Source organism: Falco peregrinus, chromosome 3 (assembly GCF_023634155.1).
Source record: "Falco peregrinus isolate bFalPer1 chromosome 3, bFalPer1.pri, whole genome shotgun sequence".
Taxonomy (NCBI): domain Eukaryota; kingdom Metazoa; phylum Chordata; class Aves; order Falconiformes; family Falconidae; genus Falco; species Falco peregrinus.
In genome coordinates, this window is record NC_073723.1 from 29529394 (window position 1) to 29544499 (window position 15106).

At 39.6% G+C, this 15106-nt stretch overlaps 1 protein-coding gene across 6 annotated transcripts in view; it reads right to left on the bottom strand.

Annotated features, from left to right (window-relative positions):
* Nucleotides 1–15106, bottom strand: part of VPS13B (vacuolar protein sorting 13 homolog B) — a 478583-nt gene that overhangs the window by 16922 nt on the left and 446555 nt on the right. For 5 of the 6 annotated variants that reach the window (XM_055800741.1, XM_055800742.1, XM_055800739.1 and 2 more), the window contains 7 exons: nt 14323–14606; nt 12646–12773; nt 11844–12043; nt 9214–9332; nt 7183–8006; nt 2591–2767; nt 1483–1653 (listed from right to left, as the gene is read on the bottom strand). In XM_055800741.1, the coding sequence (XP_055656716.1) occupies nt 1483–1653; nt 2591–2767; nt 7183–8006; nt 9214–9332; nt 11844–12043; nt 12646–12773; nt 14323–14606 (1903 nt within the window). The remainder of the gene's footprint in view (nt 1–1482; nt 1654–2590; nt 2768–7182; nt 8007–9213; nt 9333–11843; nt 12044–12645; nt 12774–14322; nt 14607–15106) is intronic. The other variant, XM_055800743.1, reaches the window with a different exon arrangement.

Consider the following 15106-nt stretch of genomic DNA (forward strand, 5'->3'; position numbering starts at 1 on the left):
TTTCAACTAAGGCGTACTCCTGCAAACAAGGGAAGCCTTGTGCACAGGGAGGTACAGGCATGGCGTACTCGTGCATGCACGTTATGAGTCCCCAGCTTTCCTGAACAGCAGAAGCTTTGCCTTGTTACCACCAAAGCTACAAAGTTTCAGGATGTACAGCTCATGCTTTTAGCTCGGAAGGATTCTGGCCCGTCAGTGGAGAGCCACCATGTTATCTTGCTGTCTTACTAACAACTGAGCCGAGATCACCACACCATTTCACCAGCACATATACACCAGGCTGACACAGTGCTTCTAAAAGTATAATCTTTCATCCAGCTACTCAACCTGACTGCCCTTAGTCCAATAAAACAAGAAGGAAAAATAAAATGTTCTCCAAACTGCCTTTGATTTGCAACGCCAGTAACAGCTTACTATTGGGATAGTAGCTACTAATACACAAAATTTCTCCTTTATGCACATTTCTCCCAGGACACTCACTTGCCGGTTTACAGGCATTATCAAATGACAGTGCTTCACATCATCTAATGTTATTGCTTAAAATAATTTCCAGTAACTTAACCCAAACTTGTAACATTTTTACCACTTCCTCTTTGGGGCTTTCAGGGTTGCGGTTGCAAATTTAGTTGTGTACACTACTGAAGATTAGGAAAGAGGACAAATCCTTTCAAGCTTCAGCTCTTCTAACCTTTTGCACTGCACTGCTTTTGGTCACTTTGATCTCTAAGGGATTCATACTCTTTAATACGTACTGAGGAACTCTGCCAAACAATACAGTTCTGCATTCTTTAGCTGTGTGACAAGTAGAAATAACCTAGAAAATTCAGCCCCTTACTGCAAAACTCCGTGCAGAGATTTTTTCTCATGTGGGTTAGTTTTCAGATCTTTAGGTACTATTTTGAAACAGGCAGAGTAATCTTCACTTCTAACCAAACCACTTGGCTACTTGATGAATGTAATTACAGTGAAACAGGATGATCTGTGTCTCTTTGTAAAAGCAGAATTCCTCATCAAAGCTTACTTAACATCTGCACTAAGTTCAAGTGGTTTTCAGACAGAACCATGAATCCCCGATATCTACACTGCAGCAAAACCAAGCAGGTTCAGTAGGCATTCCTGTAGCACTGGAAAGTAAACATCAGTGTGATGACGTCTTTGTGCTGACTTGGTCGCAAGTCATCCTGCCCAATGCAAAATTATTCTTTTCTTCTCAGATATACATCATGTACCAATGAAAATATTATTTCACAAAGAGAATGCAAACTCATTCTATATCCACAATTATTTTATCAGCAAAACACATATACAAAGGCCGCTCAACCTTGATAAAAAGAAACTATCTCAAATACATACCGTGAGGCTATTTCACAAGAAAACACCTAAACAAGCATAACTCGCAATTATAACTCACATGTAGAAAAGTCTGGTGAGCAGATCAGAAAACAGTATTATCACTCAACTTGATATTTAATAGTACATTACCTAGAAGGCTAATGCCTAAACGAGAGAGTCCCTGTCTCAGTCCTTCTCCCAGGCTCTCTGGAAGCTGCCTTCTCCATTCTTCTTGTCTGTTGTAATGTTCCTCATCCAGTGACAGCCTATCCATATTCCGAGCAAGACTTGTTGCCAGATTGGTAATTGACGTCAGCGTACCTAAATACATGGAGATAGACATTTGGTTCTGGATCAAAATGCTTTAATTTAAAACATGGAGATGTTCTATGCCTCACTGCAATACTGAGCTTACGAGCAGAACGGCAAGTCAATTGAAAAGTCGCCCATGTGTAGCATGCTTTACTATTCGTTAAGCATCACCACCCTGCTTCTCGGGTCCACGTCACGCCTGTCACATTAGCCTGCAACAGGTTTGCCCCGCCAGTGGGAACAACAACTCATTCGAACATCCTTCCCCAGTTTCCAAACTTCTGTAAGGCTAATCTAAACGGAGAGGTGTATGTGTGTGTGTGTGTGTGTGATGGAAAGGTAAACAAATATTTACAGAAGGAGCCCGGGAGGCCGCGTCCTGAGGGAGCCCAGAGCAGCCGCGAAGGGCTGGGGCAGCCGTGCCGGGGTCTCTCGGGCGGCCGAAGCCACGCGATGGCACTGTTTATACAGGCTTCGCACAACAAAAGCTGCTCCTGTTCTCAGGCCAGCCCAGCCCTGCTGTCAAAATCTATCCCCGTACTTACACAGTTATGACAACTGCATCTGCTTTAAAAAAAAAAAAAAAAAAAAAAAAAAATAAACATGATGAGGCGACAGAGTGTAGAATTTCTGATGGTTAGCAGAAGTACAGAACACCTTTAATATTTCTGCAGTTATCACATGAAATACTGGCTGAGCCAATCTCCATTTCCCACTGGGAGGTTTAAAATTCTGAAGTTTCTGAAACATTCTTATGCACTGTAGTTAAGCGGTGATCTGTTTAATACATAAGATGTTATATGTGAGCTTTGTTACCCTCCCAGCATTTTGCTGCAGCCTAGCAAGCCAAACAAAGCTGCAAGCAATATTGTTTAAAACTTTAACACATCCTTTAACAACGCATGACAACAAAGCAGTAGTTGGAGCAACAAAGTCAAAGCTCTACCTTTGGAAATGTGTTTTACAAATGATGTTGTTCCTCTGGAAACTCCACTGACAAACGCTCCTGGGCCTCTGGTCAGCCCTTCATAGGGGAGCCTAAAGAAATCGGCTATGCCATTCCCTATGCTTCTCACCAGACTAGCCGGACTTCCAAGAATTTCCAACGATCCAACAACCCAGCCTGTGCGGAGAAACAAGACACATGTTACGGCTGCAAAAACTGCAGAAGCAGCAGTTGTGAAAAGGTTATTCCTTAATTATCTTTTTCACACTAGAATTCATCGCATTATGAACTTCCTTTGAGCAAAACACAGGAAATAACTCATCTACTATGAATTCAGAAATGGCAATCTTTCATACTTCGTAAATCAAAGAAATCCTTTTGGCAAACTCACAAATAGCTTTAGAATGACTTCCTTCCAGGAGCTTCCCGTATTTCTGCTAAAAGTGTGCTAGGGAGGCGGATGCTAGAGCCTCACAGTTACGGAGGAACAGGGCTGCAAGTTCAGATCGCTGGGTTGGTTTTAGATGCTATAAGGCAGCGTTGTGATTTCACATCCTTAGTGATAGAATTGTGACAGGGAGTTTACACTGATACAATGTACTGCTTTACGGGAGTGTGCAGGTCAATTGCTTGATGGAGTGTTAGGAAAGGAGATGCAGATTTTTGACAAGTGCTTAAGAAGTTATTTTAAATCCACCCCAACCCTTCTAAGCTGATCATTTTCTTTCAGAGTGCAGTGAAAGCCAGACAAATGTCTTTTGCTCAGTACAGTTGTGTAAACAGCAATGACATCTACATGCTGATTAGGTTACTCATAGGGGAGTATTCCTTATGCATATCCCAGGAGAGGTATCTGTGGATCTGGTTTCCTATATAAACGCAGGGTTGCCAGCAGCTTGCTGGATGGCCAAGCACACAGCAATCTGTTGCTGGAAAGCTGTTTGCAGGTCTTGCCTTTCTCAGGCTGGTTGGCAGCAGATTTATTAAGGAAATAGTGCTGCATAACTTTTTTTTTTTTCGGCAGCCCAGAAAGAGCGATTCAGAAATGGCAATAACCATTAAAGAGGAACCGCCTGGTCCTTGAGCCCCGGTACCATGAATTTCAACTGCCACTGCCAGAGCGACACAAGGCGCGACAGAGCCAGGAGGCTCTAAGACGGACAGACTGGCCTCCTGCTCTCCCGCTGAGGGCCCTTGATCTGCACTGCCCTCCTCATTCCCATCTCATCACCACAAACTCCTGCTATCCAGATGCTTTTCTTGTTTTCTATTAACCCCTCCCAGTCACTCCTGTGGAAGGCTGAATCATGAAACTGAACAGAAGAGAAAATGTTACTCATATGAAATAAATTAATCTCATACTATCGTTCTAAGCTCCCGGAAAATCTATTATTCTTGTTGAATCTGTCCCACATTTCAGCCCTGGCAGGTTGAGAACTCCAGCATATGTAGTACAAAAAGCAGGAACCACAGTGGACATAAGGGAGAGGGTGGGATGGACTATGAAAACTAAAAAACAAGTACTACTGGCAACGCGACAAGCGGAGTGGCAACGAGAGCTGTGGCCCCACGATGCCTGCCCTAGAAAGGCGCATCCCCCTGGCAGTCCTTCCCTGCTGGGGACCGGGGGAAGCCAGCGCTCTGGGCTGGGCCTGCGACTCCCTCGCTGTAGTATTTTTAATAAATTATCCGTGCCACTGTGTGAAGTGATGAAAAGCTGGAGGGGTGGGGAGGCGTGTACAGATGGAAGAGATGCTCTTTCTGCTTTTTGTGATCAATAATGTTGCAATAATCCCTTAGAGCCTTTTTTTTTTTTCTTTTTTCCCCTAAGTATTCTTGGCATTCCTTGTCCTGAGGTGGTGGTGGTATGGAAAGCTGCTGCACGACACTGCGGCTTCGTGCCCTGCAACACCCCCAGCAGGCACTGCCAGCCTGGGACACCGGAGACCCCAACTCCACTCACCTGTTCGGCCAGTCAGTGTGTTCAGGAATGAAAACCAGATTAAAACCAGCAATGAAACCAGTTAAACACAAAGCTGAGGTGTTGCCTGCTATCCCAGGAGTGGGCTGTTGCAGCCTGGCTCTGGCCTGTGGGCTGTCGGTTTTGGGAAGCTCTGGAAGGACCGTCCTCACCCTTGGGGAGCATGGGAGGAATGTGCAACCTGCAGCAAAAGGGACGCTCCTTGGCCAATGCTCAGAGCAAAACAAATGGCTCCTCACTGCCAGTATGGACTACCCAGCCCAAGGAGGAAGGTGTGGGAGTAAGTCAGGAATACTGTACTCCATGTCAATTACCATTTCCCAAAGTATGCTTAGAAATTAGATCTACTAATATGAAATAATTATGACTCCATTAGCAGAGAGCCACTGCATTTACTTTATAGGCAACTATAGGGTTAGATCTAGCTGAGACTAGTGATATTTTTAAATAGAATTTTATTAACTGCTAAATAGAAGCCAACTTAATTAGAAAAGGATGGGAGACTTCCATTGCAAATTTTGCTAATTTGAGACAAGCAATGCTAATCAGCATATTTCAGCACAGCTCTCCAGCCCTGTTCATTGCTCACAAGATATGGATTCTGGCCGCTCCTTTGCAATGTATGGGGCAGCCTGATACACCCCCCACTAGCTGGCTTTGGGGCAAATCCTGCCCCCTCCCACAGGGCAGCAACGGTCTTGCACACAGCTAAGGACAAAATGAGACTATCCCACTTGGAGCATAAGGCAACAGCTGTATGGGAATGCCATTTGTGCAGATGCTACGATTTACGCGTCGGACAGCGGTGAGCAGAAAGGGGTCAAACAACCCATCATTTTGCTCATTAATGTGGTTAAAATGCAGGACAGTGAGGTCCTCTTCCACAAGAGACCAACCCAAGAAGTATAACTCAGCTGTCGGTGAGGAAAGGACTCAGGGTTTGCAGACCATATAACGCTTTTTGCTTGACTTCTTCCTTTTTAACTTTGTTGATACAGTCAGCCTTTTATCAAGTGTCACAAACTCTTCAAAATAAAGCATCTTCTTTGCCCAAGGAAACATTAAGTGATACAATTCACCATTTTAATCTTGATAACCCCTTTCAAAAAATACATTTTAGTTTTAGTGCTGTAAGTGGGATTTAAGAAGTAACTAAATATATGCTTATGTATTTACCTGAAAAGAAGTTCCACTGAAGCAGACTTTATTTCTTAATATTTAAACCTGCTTGATGTCAGCTACATCATGAGCCCAGAGCAAGGGGTGGCCTGTGCACTGTTGTACACTGCAAGGCTAGTGCAGGAGGAAAGACCCAGGGCCAGGTTCAGGAATCCCCAGCTAGCATATGTGCCTCACCTGGGATGCTGCAGATGAAAAGCCAGTATAACCCCAATTTCCTGCTGCAGTCTATCACCACTTGTATCACCACTCTGAGCCAGTTGGGGGGAGAAATATTCACGCTGTGGACCATATTTGGCCACAGTTTCACTCTTAATTAGCAAGAAACTAGATCTCGCCTTTTGTACTATGGGATTTGACTGCAAAACAAATCCAAGCAAGTAGCAGAAAGAAAAACCTGCAAATTTTGCAAGCAAAATAATGCAAGAAAATAATGAATCAGTGTGCAATGTTCTGGTGCACAACTGTGTATGCAGTTGCCACAATCAGCTGTGCAAGTCAGGTATGCATACAGTGAAAGACCAGATCAGCATCTCACTACTTTGATTTATAAATACCTGAAATGCATGTGTAAAATTTTGGATACTGTGCACAGAATTCAGGTCACAGCTAGGCCTGCAGCACAAATGGAAGCATCAGGATTTCAGACATTCTGACCATTAGTATTGCAGGAAAATACATTCTACATTTCAGTGTGTAGTATGTGTGCGATCATGGACAAGCTTCCTCCTGTCTCAGGTACAAATTCCATTCTACACTTAGACACATCAGAGACCAAGTTTCATGACTTCTAAATTAATATTTATGGGAAACAGAATGTACCTGCTAACCTAATAGAATAATTGCTCACTATCGATCCTATATGGGAAAAAGTTAGTAACAGCAAACTTCATAGTTCTTGGATCAAAGGACAACAAACATCTGTGTGCCAGTTTAGCAAGAAGGCTGTATGAAGAAAGACAGATTCCTAATCATAAACTGCAGCCAAAAGGAGTTTTAACAACAAAACAACATTCAAGGCTATAATTTACTTCTGAATGCAGAGCAACATACTGAATAATTTGATTAAATTTAGTTTTGGGGAGTTTATGTGAGGAATGTGGGTTGATTCTGACTAGTCCTATAATATAAAATGACAAAACCTAAGCCAGCTAGAATACATTTTTATGCTGTGTTCAGGGTTTCATAAAGCCTTCAGGCAACTGGCTAATGTTTAGCACAACTTTACAAATCTTCACTGGTGTCTGTTCAGCCATTTTATTTTCCTTCTGTCACATGGCAGGACATGAAAGGTGTCTGAAAATATCATTATCAAACACTGTCTCAGAAAAAAAATAATTGTACGGCAAACATCTAGGTTATTCAGCTTGAGAGACAATCACAGAATCCTGGTCCCTAATAAAAATGTTACACGTTAAGGAAATGTACTGACCTGCTCTGAAAAGTGCTCCAGCAGCATAATGCATGGCCAAAGCATGGACAAGTTGCCTGGCAGTGGTGAAGATGGGTCCTCGCTCAAATACAGAGAAGGAGAGAGGGGTGTGATCTGAGGCTATATACAGTTTCAATGAAGCATGAATACTGACAAGGAGATTAACAGGTTGTATTGTTAATTTTCTTAACTTCACTGGCTTGACTAAAGCTCTTGCATGCTCTCTCACTTGTCCAGGCAGTGTCAGGGTAGTATCTGAAGTATTCATGGACTGACAAGCAGTTTTGTTTTCTGGAAGGTATGTATCAAACAAAGTCTTAATGTAGTAAATGAAGGTGTCCTCCACATACAGCCTAGCTGGTTTGAGCTCAAAGCTGAGGTCATTGATGTGAAACATGAAATTCTCTTCCTTGGAAAAAACAATGCAGAGTTTTATAAAGCAGTTTTCCTTATAGCTTTCCAAATCTTTGTTACAAACAACGAGGTTGTTCACTCTGGACCACTGCATGGTCTCATTTTTCTCTCCTTGGCACAGCAGAACTGCAAAATGGAAATTGGATTTGCTGTACAACTGATTGTCCAGTTGCAAGTCTTCACAATACACTTGGAGACTATGAAATTGTGGGAGGCCTTCTATGGCATCCCGTGGGAACTCCTGTGACAGGGGTCTCGGGTAGCTGGTGGTTGGGGCCATGTGGAGGAAAATGTTGTCTGCTGTGAGACGCAGAAGTTCAGATGACACTTTGTGGTTTGTAATATCATCAAAAGCAGCAAGACTTAACTGACTGATGAACACTTTCAGTGACAAGGTCTGCTCTTGAATTCTAGATAGGAGGAAAAAGTTTTGTTACTTCACGTATTTTGAGATGACCTAGCACCTTACTTTCTCAAAAACCTATCAGGAGACACGTTCTCTATTATATATGGAAAACTCCTTGTGCAAGTCCCATTAACGTTAATGGGATCTAGCAGCCTTAATCACCACAGTGGGTACCACCTTCAGAGGTCTTCTAAGAAATTAGATATTACACATCTATGCCAGGTTTCTCTTTCTTTCTTATTAGTCAACAGGATATTTTGGACAGGAACATCTCTATTTATACAGTAATTCCCTACTAAATTTGCAACAGAGCCAGATACTGAAGCAGACAACAAATACCATTTTCTGGTAATTCAAGTACAGCATCAGCTGTTACAATATTTTCTGGGAGCTAATACTGAGCGTTACTATTATGGATAATGCACTTCACATCACATGCAGCAAGTGCCCTCCAGTGAAGCCACCACAGCATTTTTATACCAATGGCACTGAGGGCCTCCCCCCCTCCAGTGTTAACTGCCCATTGCCAATTTAACTAGCAAGTGGGCTATTATGTACTGCTGATGACCAGTTTCTTGGGGATTAATACTTAATTACAGTGCAAATAAAAACAGTACAACAAATTCCAGTCTAATTGTAATGGCATTGCTGGAGGCCAGGCATTCTGCATCTTAGAAATAGGCAGTGTTATAATTGCACTTGAATGGAGCTGAGGACCAGGCTGCAGTGTGTTATGGAAGTGGGAAAGTCTTCTAAAGAGGAGTGAATGCAGTAATAAGTACAGGTAATTACTGACTGCAAGACTATTTCTACAGCCCTTGCACATCAAGCTTCCTACCAATTTTAGTGGGAGCTTGTACAATTATGGATGTCAGGGCCTGCCTAAATAGTTTTTAAACTGATGAACACGCTTAAAATTAATTATGATGGAATGTGTCTATTTTTAATGAACAACTCAGGACTTCTTTTTGTATTACACATCTAGTGTTTACCCTCAAGTGACATGACTTTTGATGCTAGATTGTCCTTTTTAAACTGTGATATACAAAGCATAACATATGGTCTAAACATATGCCATAAAGCATGCTGCAATATTAAACAAAACAAACAGTTAATCCAAAGTTCTTAAGTCGGTTAACACTTTGAAAGCTGACTGACCTCTCAGCAGTATTTGGCAATGCTTTCTATCATCTTTTATGTGCTTTATGTACCTGTTGAGGTTGATCTCGACAGGTCCTGCTCTTCCTTCTGGGGCCAAGGTTATGACTATTGTTCCACACTGATGGGCAATGTCCACATAAACATAGCCAAAGCCAGTTAAGAACACAATCTAGTGGAGAGAGTTAGAAACACATGGAATGTTGAAATGACTGTTTTTAATGTCATAATTCAAATTAATTCTATTAATGCCTTCTGGTTGAGATCTTTTGCTCAAATCATGATACTGTTCAGGAAAAACAGAAACAGATTTCAATACTTCAGAAAATAACAGATCTGATACTTTAAGTATTTTGGTTGTACAGTACGATGAAATTTGCATCTCATCCTTCAATTGTATAACTGAATACTGTTAAATAATATTTCTTCTCCAGAAATAAGGAAGATGTGCTGAGGAGGAGGGAGATTGTATGAAAAAAAGAATAAATTAGGAATTTTTGATTTGTGATTTTGGATTAAGGAGAAAGGCATACTCCTGGAGCTCTGCAAAATCCCACCTTCTACACCAGAAAACAAACCCTACATTGACATTAATTTTCCTATGCCCTAGCTCAGAACTGGTTAGATGAATGCCTGATAGCATGATGCAAACCACATAAAGACTACAAAATAACATTTTGGATTCATGAAGACTTGCTTAACAACTCAACACTGAACACATTTTTAAGCCATCTAAACTGGTTTTGTGTGAAGACCTTCACAAGCAACATGGTGCCACACAGAAATGGGAAAAGTCTATTGGAAAGCATAAAACGTCTAAAAAGACAGGAAAATGGGAACTTGACAACAGGTTTGTGTCTTGCTTATAGATGTGCAAACTTTAATTCTAAACAATTTGTCCTTAGGAATAAATATTCTACCTAAAGAAATGACATATTGTTTTTGGAGCTTAATTCTGCAATATTTCCATGCAAGTTTTGTGTTTTTTCCAGAATATACAAGATTAAAGTCTTTTTAGGTTTGGAAAACTCCCAGCAGTCCTTGTTAGAGCAAGTTAGCTTCTGTTTTCTTGTAGGTCTACTATCAACACAATTGTTTACTAGACCGTAATGACACAAGTTATAATTTAAAGTAAAACTCAAGGAATAACACAAATATAATAGGCTAGCACAGGTAAAATAAACAGTTGTCTTGAAGAATCTTTCCTGCTTTTAACAAGTCACCAGAAAGAAAAGCACTTGGAAGTTCAGTAGGATCAGCACTTAAAATGATTCTTGTTACACGATTTATAATAACCTTGCACAGATAATGAAATTTTGTTCATCAAATTACGTCTTCTTCTTCTGAGAATTACACATAAGAGTATTTCTAATTTTGATATTCAGTTTCAATCCTTTGCTTATCTGAAAGAAATTCACAATCCTGCATGATAGCATTGGGAAAAAAAGGACATTTACTGAATTTTCAATACAGCTTCATTATTCCAAAACCCCCTCACTGACAATCAAAGATTGGTCATTGCAATTCCAATTTCAGATGGTTCTATCAAATCCTTTAATTTTAGTAAATTAATAATTTCTTCTTTTTAATAGGATAAGTAGTACCTATCTGTGACTAGGTAGAAAGAATACAAATTACTTAAGATCGTCTAAATCCCAGTTAGTTCACAATCGGAAGAGAGTTGTATGTGAAGCTATTAGCCTATTCCTTATTTACTTGTATTTACATTTTCCTAAGAGAAAGATGGAGTGAGAAATCCTGGGGAAATTCTCTACATGTAAATCCTAAAACTTCAATAACAAAAGGCTACACTTTTTATTTGAAGAGTTCTTCAAGTAGACAATGGTCCCCAAATGTTGTCTTAGCATCTAATTCCTTCTAGGAGCCAGATACTTATAAAGAACCCTGGTCTGGCATAACATTAATGACTGAAATTTGAAACCTTGCATTGCCTGACTGGCTTGCTGAATGAAACTGAACTACTTGCTATATAACATAACACTCAATAATCAAGAGCATTTTGTGATTGGTCCCCAGGGAAAACATCTGAAACTAGTATTTCTTTCAAAGAGCCAAGCAGTTTATGTTGATTCCATGTAAACTAATGACTTCAAAGATGGAAAAAATTCCCATCAAAAAGAATTACTCCAGTCAAGGCAGTTTTCATTTACCTCAAAACAGGAGAAAAATAACAGAAGGAAAGAAAAGTTTTTTTTTTTGTTTTGTTTTAGAAAGACACAAGTAGCTTCTGTGAAGACACAGAGGGAGAATGACAGTGATAATTTCTACAAGATGTAAAGATAAAAATCCTGTGATAATTAAGTTACCAAACAGAAAGATTTTCCTGGATCCTGGGGGATTCTTTGCTTACAGGGCCTAGAAATTTTCAGGACTGATTTTTCCAGGGAACACCAGGTTCATTAGAAAGAAGTGAAAAAACTTCAGTGCTAGAAAGCCTGTATTTTTGACCTAGCTATTCTTAAAAACAACCAGCGAAGAAGGTAATCTGTATTCTAAAACTTCCACAGGAAGGGGTTTAGGAAGGGCAGCTCCCAAGACTTAAATAAAAAAAACCCTAAAAGCAGCAGAAAGGATATGCTTATTGCAGAGGAACAATATAACGTGCAGGTCAGGAAGACAACCATCTATGCTGTGAACTAGGAAATAGTTGATAATGATTTACTTGTGTTCCTTGATTGTTGATGTCCACAAAATCACTCCATTCATTTACTAATTCATCGGATGACATCACTTTCAGCAGAATGCTGGGCAACAAATCTCTTGTTTTGCAATCCGGGTAGCTGGAGACTTGATGGTAAAGTTCATGATGAACCGAACATTCAGCTGGAATCTTTCTACAGTAAACTTCAAACTTCGGTGTATCTGAAATTTCATAAAATATACAAGATTAGGCCTTTCTAAAACCCGTATGAAATCAAAACTCACCTATGCTTACAGAAATTACGGTTTCTGTTTGAAATATTACCAATAAATAAAAACATTACTTTTCTATTGGTTGGAATTTTATATATTTGGGTTTTTTCCTTTTCTATGTCATTAAGATTTACACAGATAATGTTCCACTTATCATTACATTAACAGACTGTAACTGGAATATTGACAATATGTTTTGTGTTACATTTGCAAATCTGAGGAGATTTAAATGTTCCATGGGATTGAACTGATGTCATCAAAACTCCACTGCCTACTAATTTCCTACAGCCAAGTCACCTTGACAGCTGGAACCAGGGAGACCCAAAAGCCTGGAGCCATGTAAGTTCATACTCCCGACCTCAGGATTAGCTCCAATAGCTTCCAGGCTTCAGTATCTTCCAGAGTCTCTCACTTTGAGACAGACCTTTATGAGGGCCATCAAGTTCTTGTTGTAACTAAAACACATACTGAACTCAACTTTGTATTGGAAATACAGTAAAATAATTTATACTACAACAGTGCACTGTTTCTAATTACTGCACACTACCTACCTTTCAAGTTTTCTTTCACAAGCAATGGAACAGAACACCTATTATGGATAATTATACGAGGACTAGGATCTTCTGTAAGTGTTAGGTATGTCACGCCAAGATGCTCTTGATAAGTCAGTGCTATAGCTCTACAAAAAAAATAAAGCAGATATATTTGATTATGCATGTTTTGGATGAAATCTTTACATATTATTACCCTGGACAATTAAAAACATTCAAAACTAGCATCTGTAAGATTCTTTATGATCAAGTTCCAATTTATATACATTTAGGCAAGTACATATCTCCACTGAGAATTGTATTTAAACAGAAGGACACATGGAAATAGCAAAAAAAAGCAACATTAGAGAAGAAATTGCTTCACAGAGTCTACTCATGAGTTAAACTGAGCACGTGTGTTTGCAAGATGAGAGCCCTAGCCAGCAGAGATTTATATTAAATTAAAAACATGAGATTGTAGGCCCAAATTTTCAACATAAATCTTTAAAATTTTCCAGAAGAATTTGCACGCATACTTCTCTGATACACATGAAATATATTTTTAACAAATACATAAATCTGCAACTGACTGCTCCACTGGAATGATCCACAATGCTATCACCCTTTCAAATGCTAATGATATGGATCATCACTAAGTAAATTTCTAAAATTAAAATAAATTAATTTAGTTCTGCTCATTCACTACATAAAACGTCTTCATGCATAAACACAAAAACTTTTTTTTTTTCTTGTGCAAATGTATTGGCTATTTCTATAAAACTTCACCTCATGGTGATTTTAAAAATCCAAACAGTCTGAAAATTTGGTTAGGAGCAGAAAATCCTTTATGTCTATCTCAGAATTACAAGGAATCCTTTTCTTGTTTTTCCCATTAAATTTTTTTTTTCAAATCTGAAGACTGTCTAAGAGTCTTTGGTATCCACTATGACACCTCTTAGAGTCTGCAGAGGAACTGTATGAGGGTTTGAATGATATCAAGCACTTCAGACAAGAGAAACAGCATATCACTGGTAATATATAATGATGCAGCTTCTCTAATTTCGGCAGATTGTTTCTTGTTAATACCAGTATAAGTATGAATAGATTCAGATATCAGGTCTGAGAACTGAAGTTGGGCACCTGACACGTCATTGGACTGTTACTTTTAACTAGCTGGATGGATTTTTTTGTAAGCAGAATGCACATTTGGGTATTTCAAGCTTTAAAACTTGGAAATCTTTCCTTGTTGTAATCTCAAAATAGTTTCATTCTTTTCTGATTTTTCTGTTTATCTTCTTATTATTCTTACTAAAATATATTTTTACCTTTTATAAACAAACCCCAAATTTTTCTGTTGTATTATTTTACACTGTCCTTGAACTCGTTACCCATAAATTAAAGAGAACCATAATCTTGAATAAAAACTTTTCATGCTTTTTTGTATGCATGTAAAAAATAGCAGCCCATACATTTTAAAAATTGTACAACTTGTACACGGTCATAACATTAAACCATTTATAATAAGAGCATCAAAACCATCAGAAGATAACAATTTTTGAATTGAAGTAAGACTTGCCTTTACATATGTGGGGCATGTGTTACTCTGACTTTTGCATTAAACTCTTATGGTTTCTTACTAGCTGAGGCTTTACAGCAACAAGCAAAGTTCATTATTCGTGACTGTTCAGGGTACAGTACCTGGTACAAAATCCACTTTCAGTACAAACCCCTGTGGGCACTGCCACGCTCTGTCTAGCAAGCTCTTGTTTAATGACAGCTGGTAGGCTCCACAGCTCGCAGCTCGCACCGTAGCTGCCTGGACTGAAACTCAGCAACATGCGTTTTTCAGAAGGAGGCGCTCCTGAATTTAAGGAACTGGTGTCCGACATCAGGTCCCAGCAGGGCACAGCACTCAGCCCCTCACTGGGTGGTGCCCCAGCTGGACTGATGCTGAACACTGTACTGTCTGGTGAGTGGAAGCTCTGGAAAGGAAAAAGATGGTGGCAGCATGACTTGCTGGTTCCTTACAGAAGTTTATTCATGTTGATCTTGCACAGAACAGCCTCAGGAGCCAATAACTGCAACGAACTAAAGGTTGCACTAAGCCCACTGCATTAAAAGTTATTTGGCCAAATTCTGTCTTCAGGTATACTTACACAGTTAACTGAGCACGGTTATCTACAGTCCACTCTCAGTTCCATAAAATAACCCTACCAAAAGCAACAGTTACATCACTGTAATGTAACTGTGAGAAGAAAATCCATTTATAGATATAAAACTAACAATGGATTTTAGCCTCAACATTCTTCCAATTCCCCGTCCCTTAAGACTGCCACAAAATGCATAATGCACAAATGTACATACCGATGTGAAGAAAACTAATGCAGAAGGAAAACAATACAGAAACAAGGAACTTTAAAAATTTGTTTATCTGCCAACTCCTCTAGCAAGTTTGACTCTGAGAATTCTTTCCACATATTTT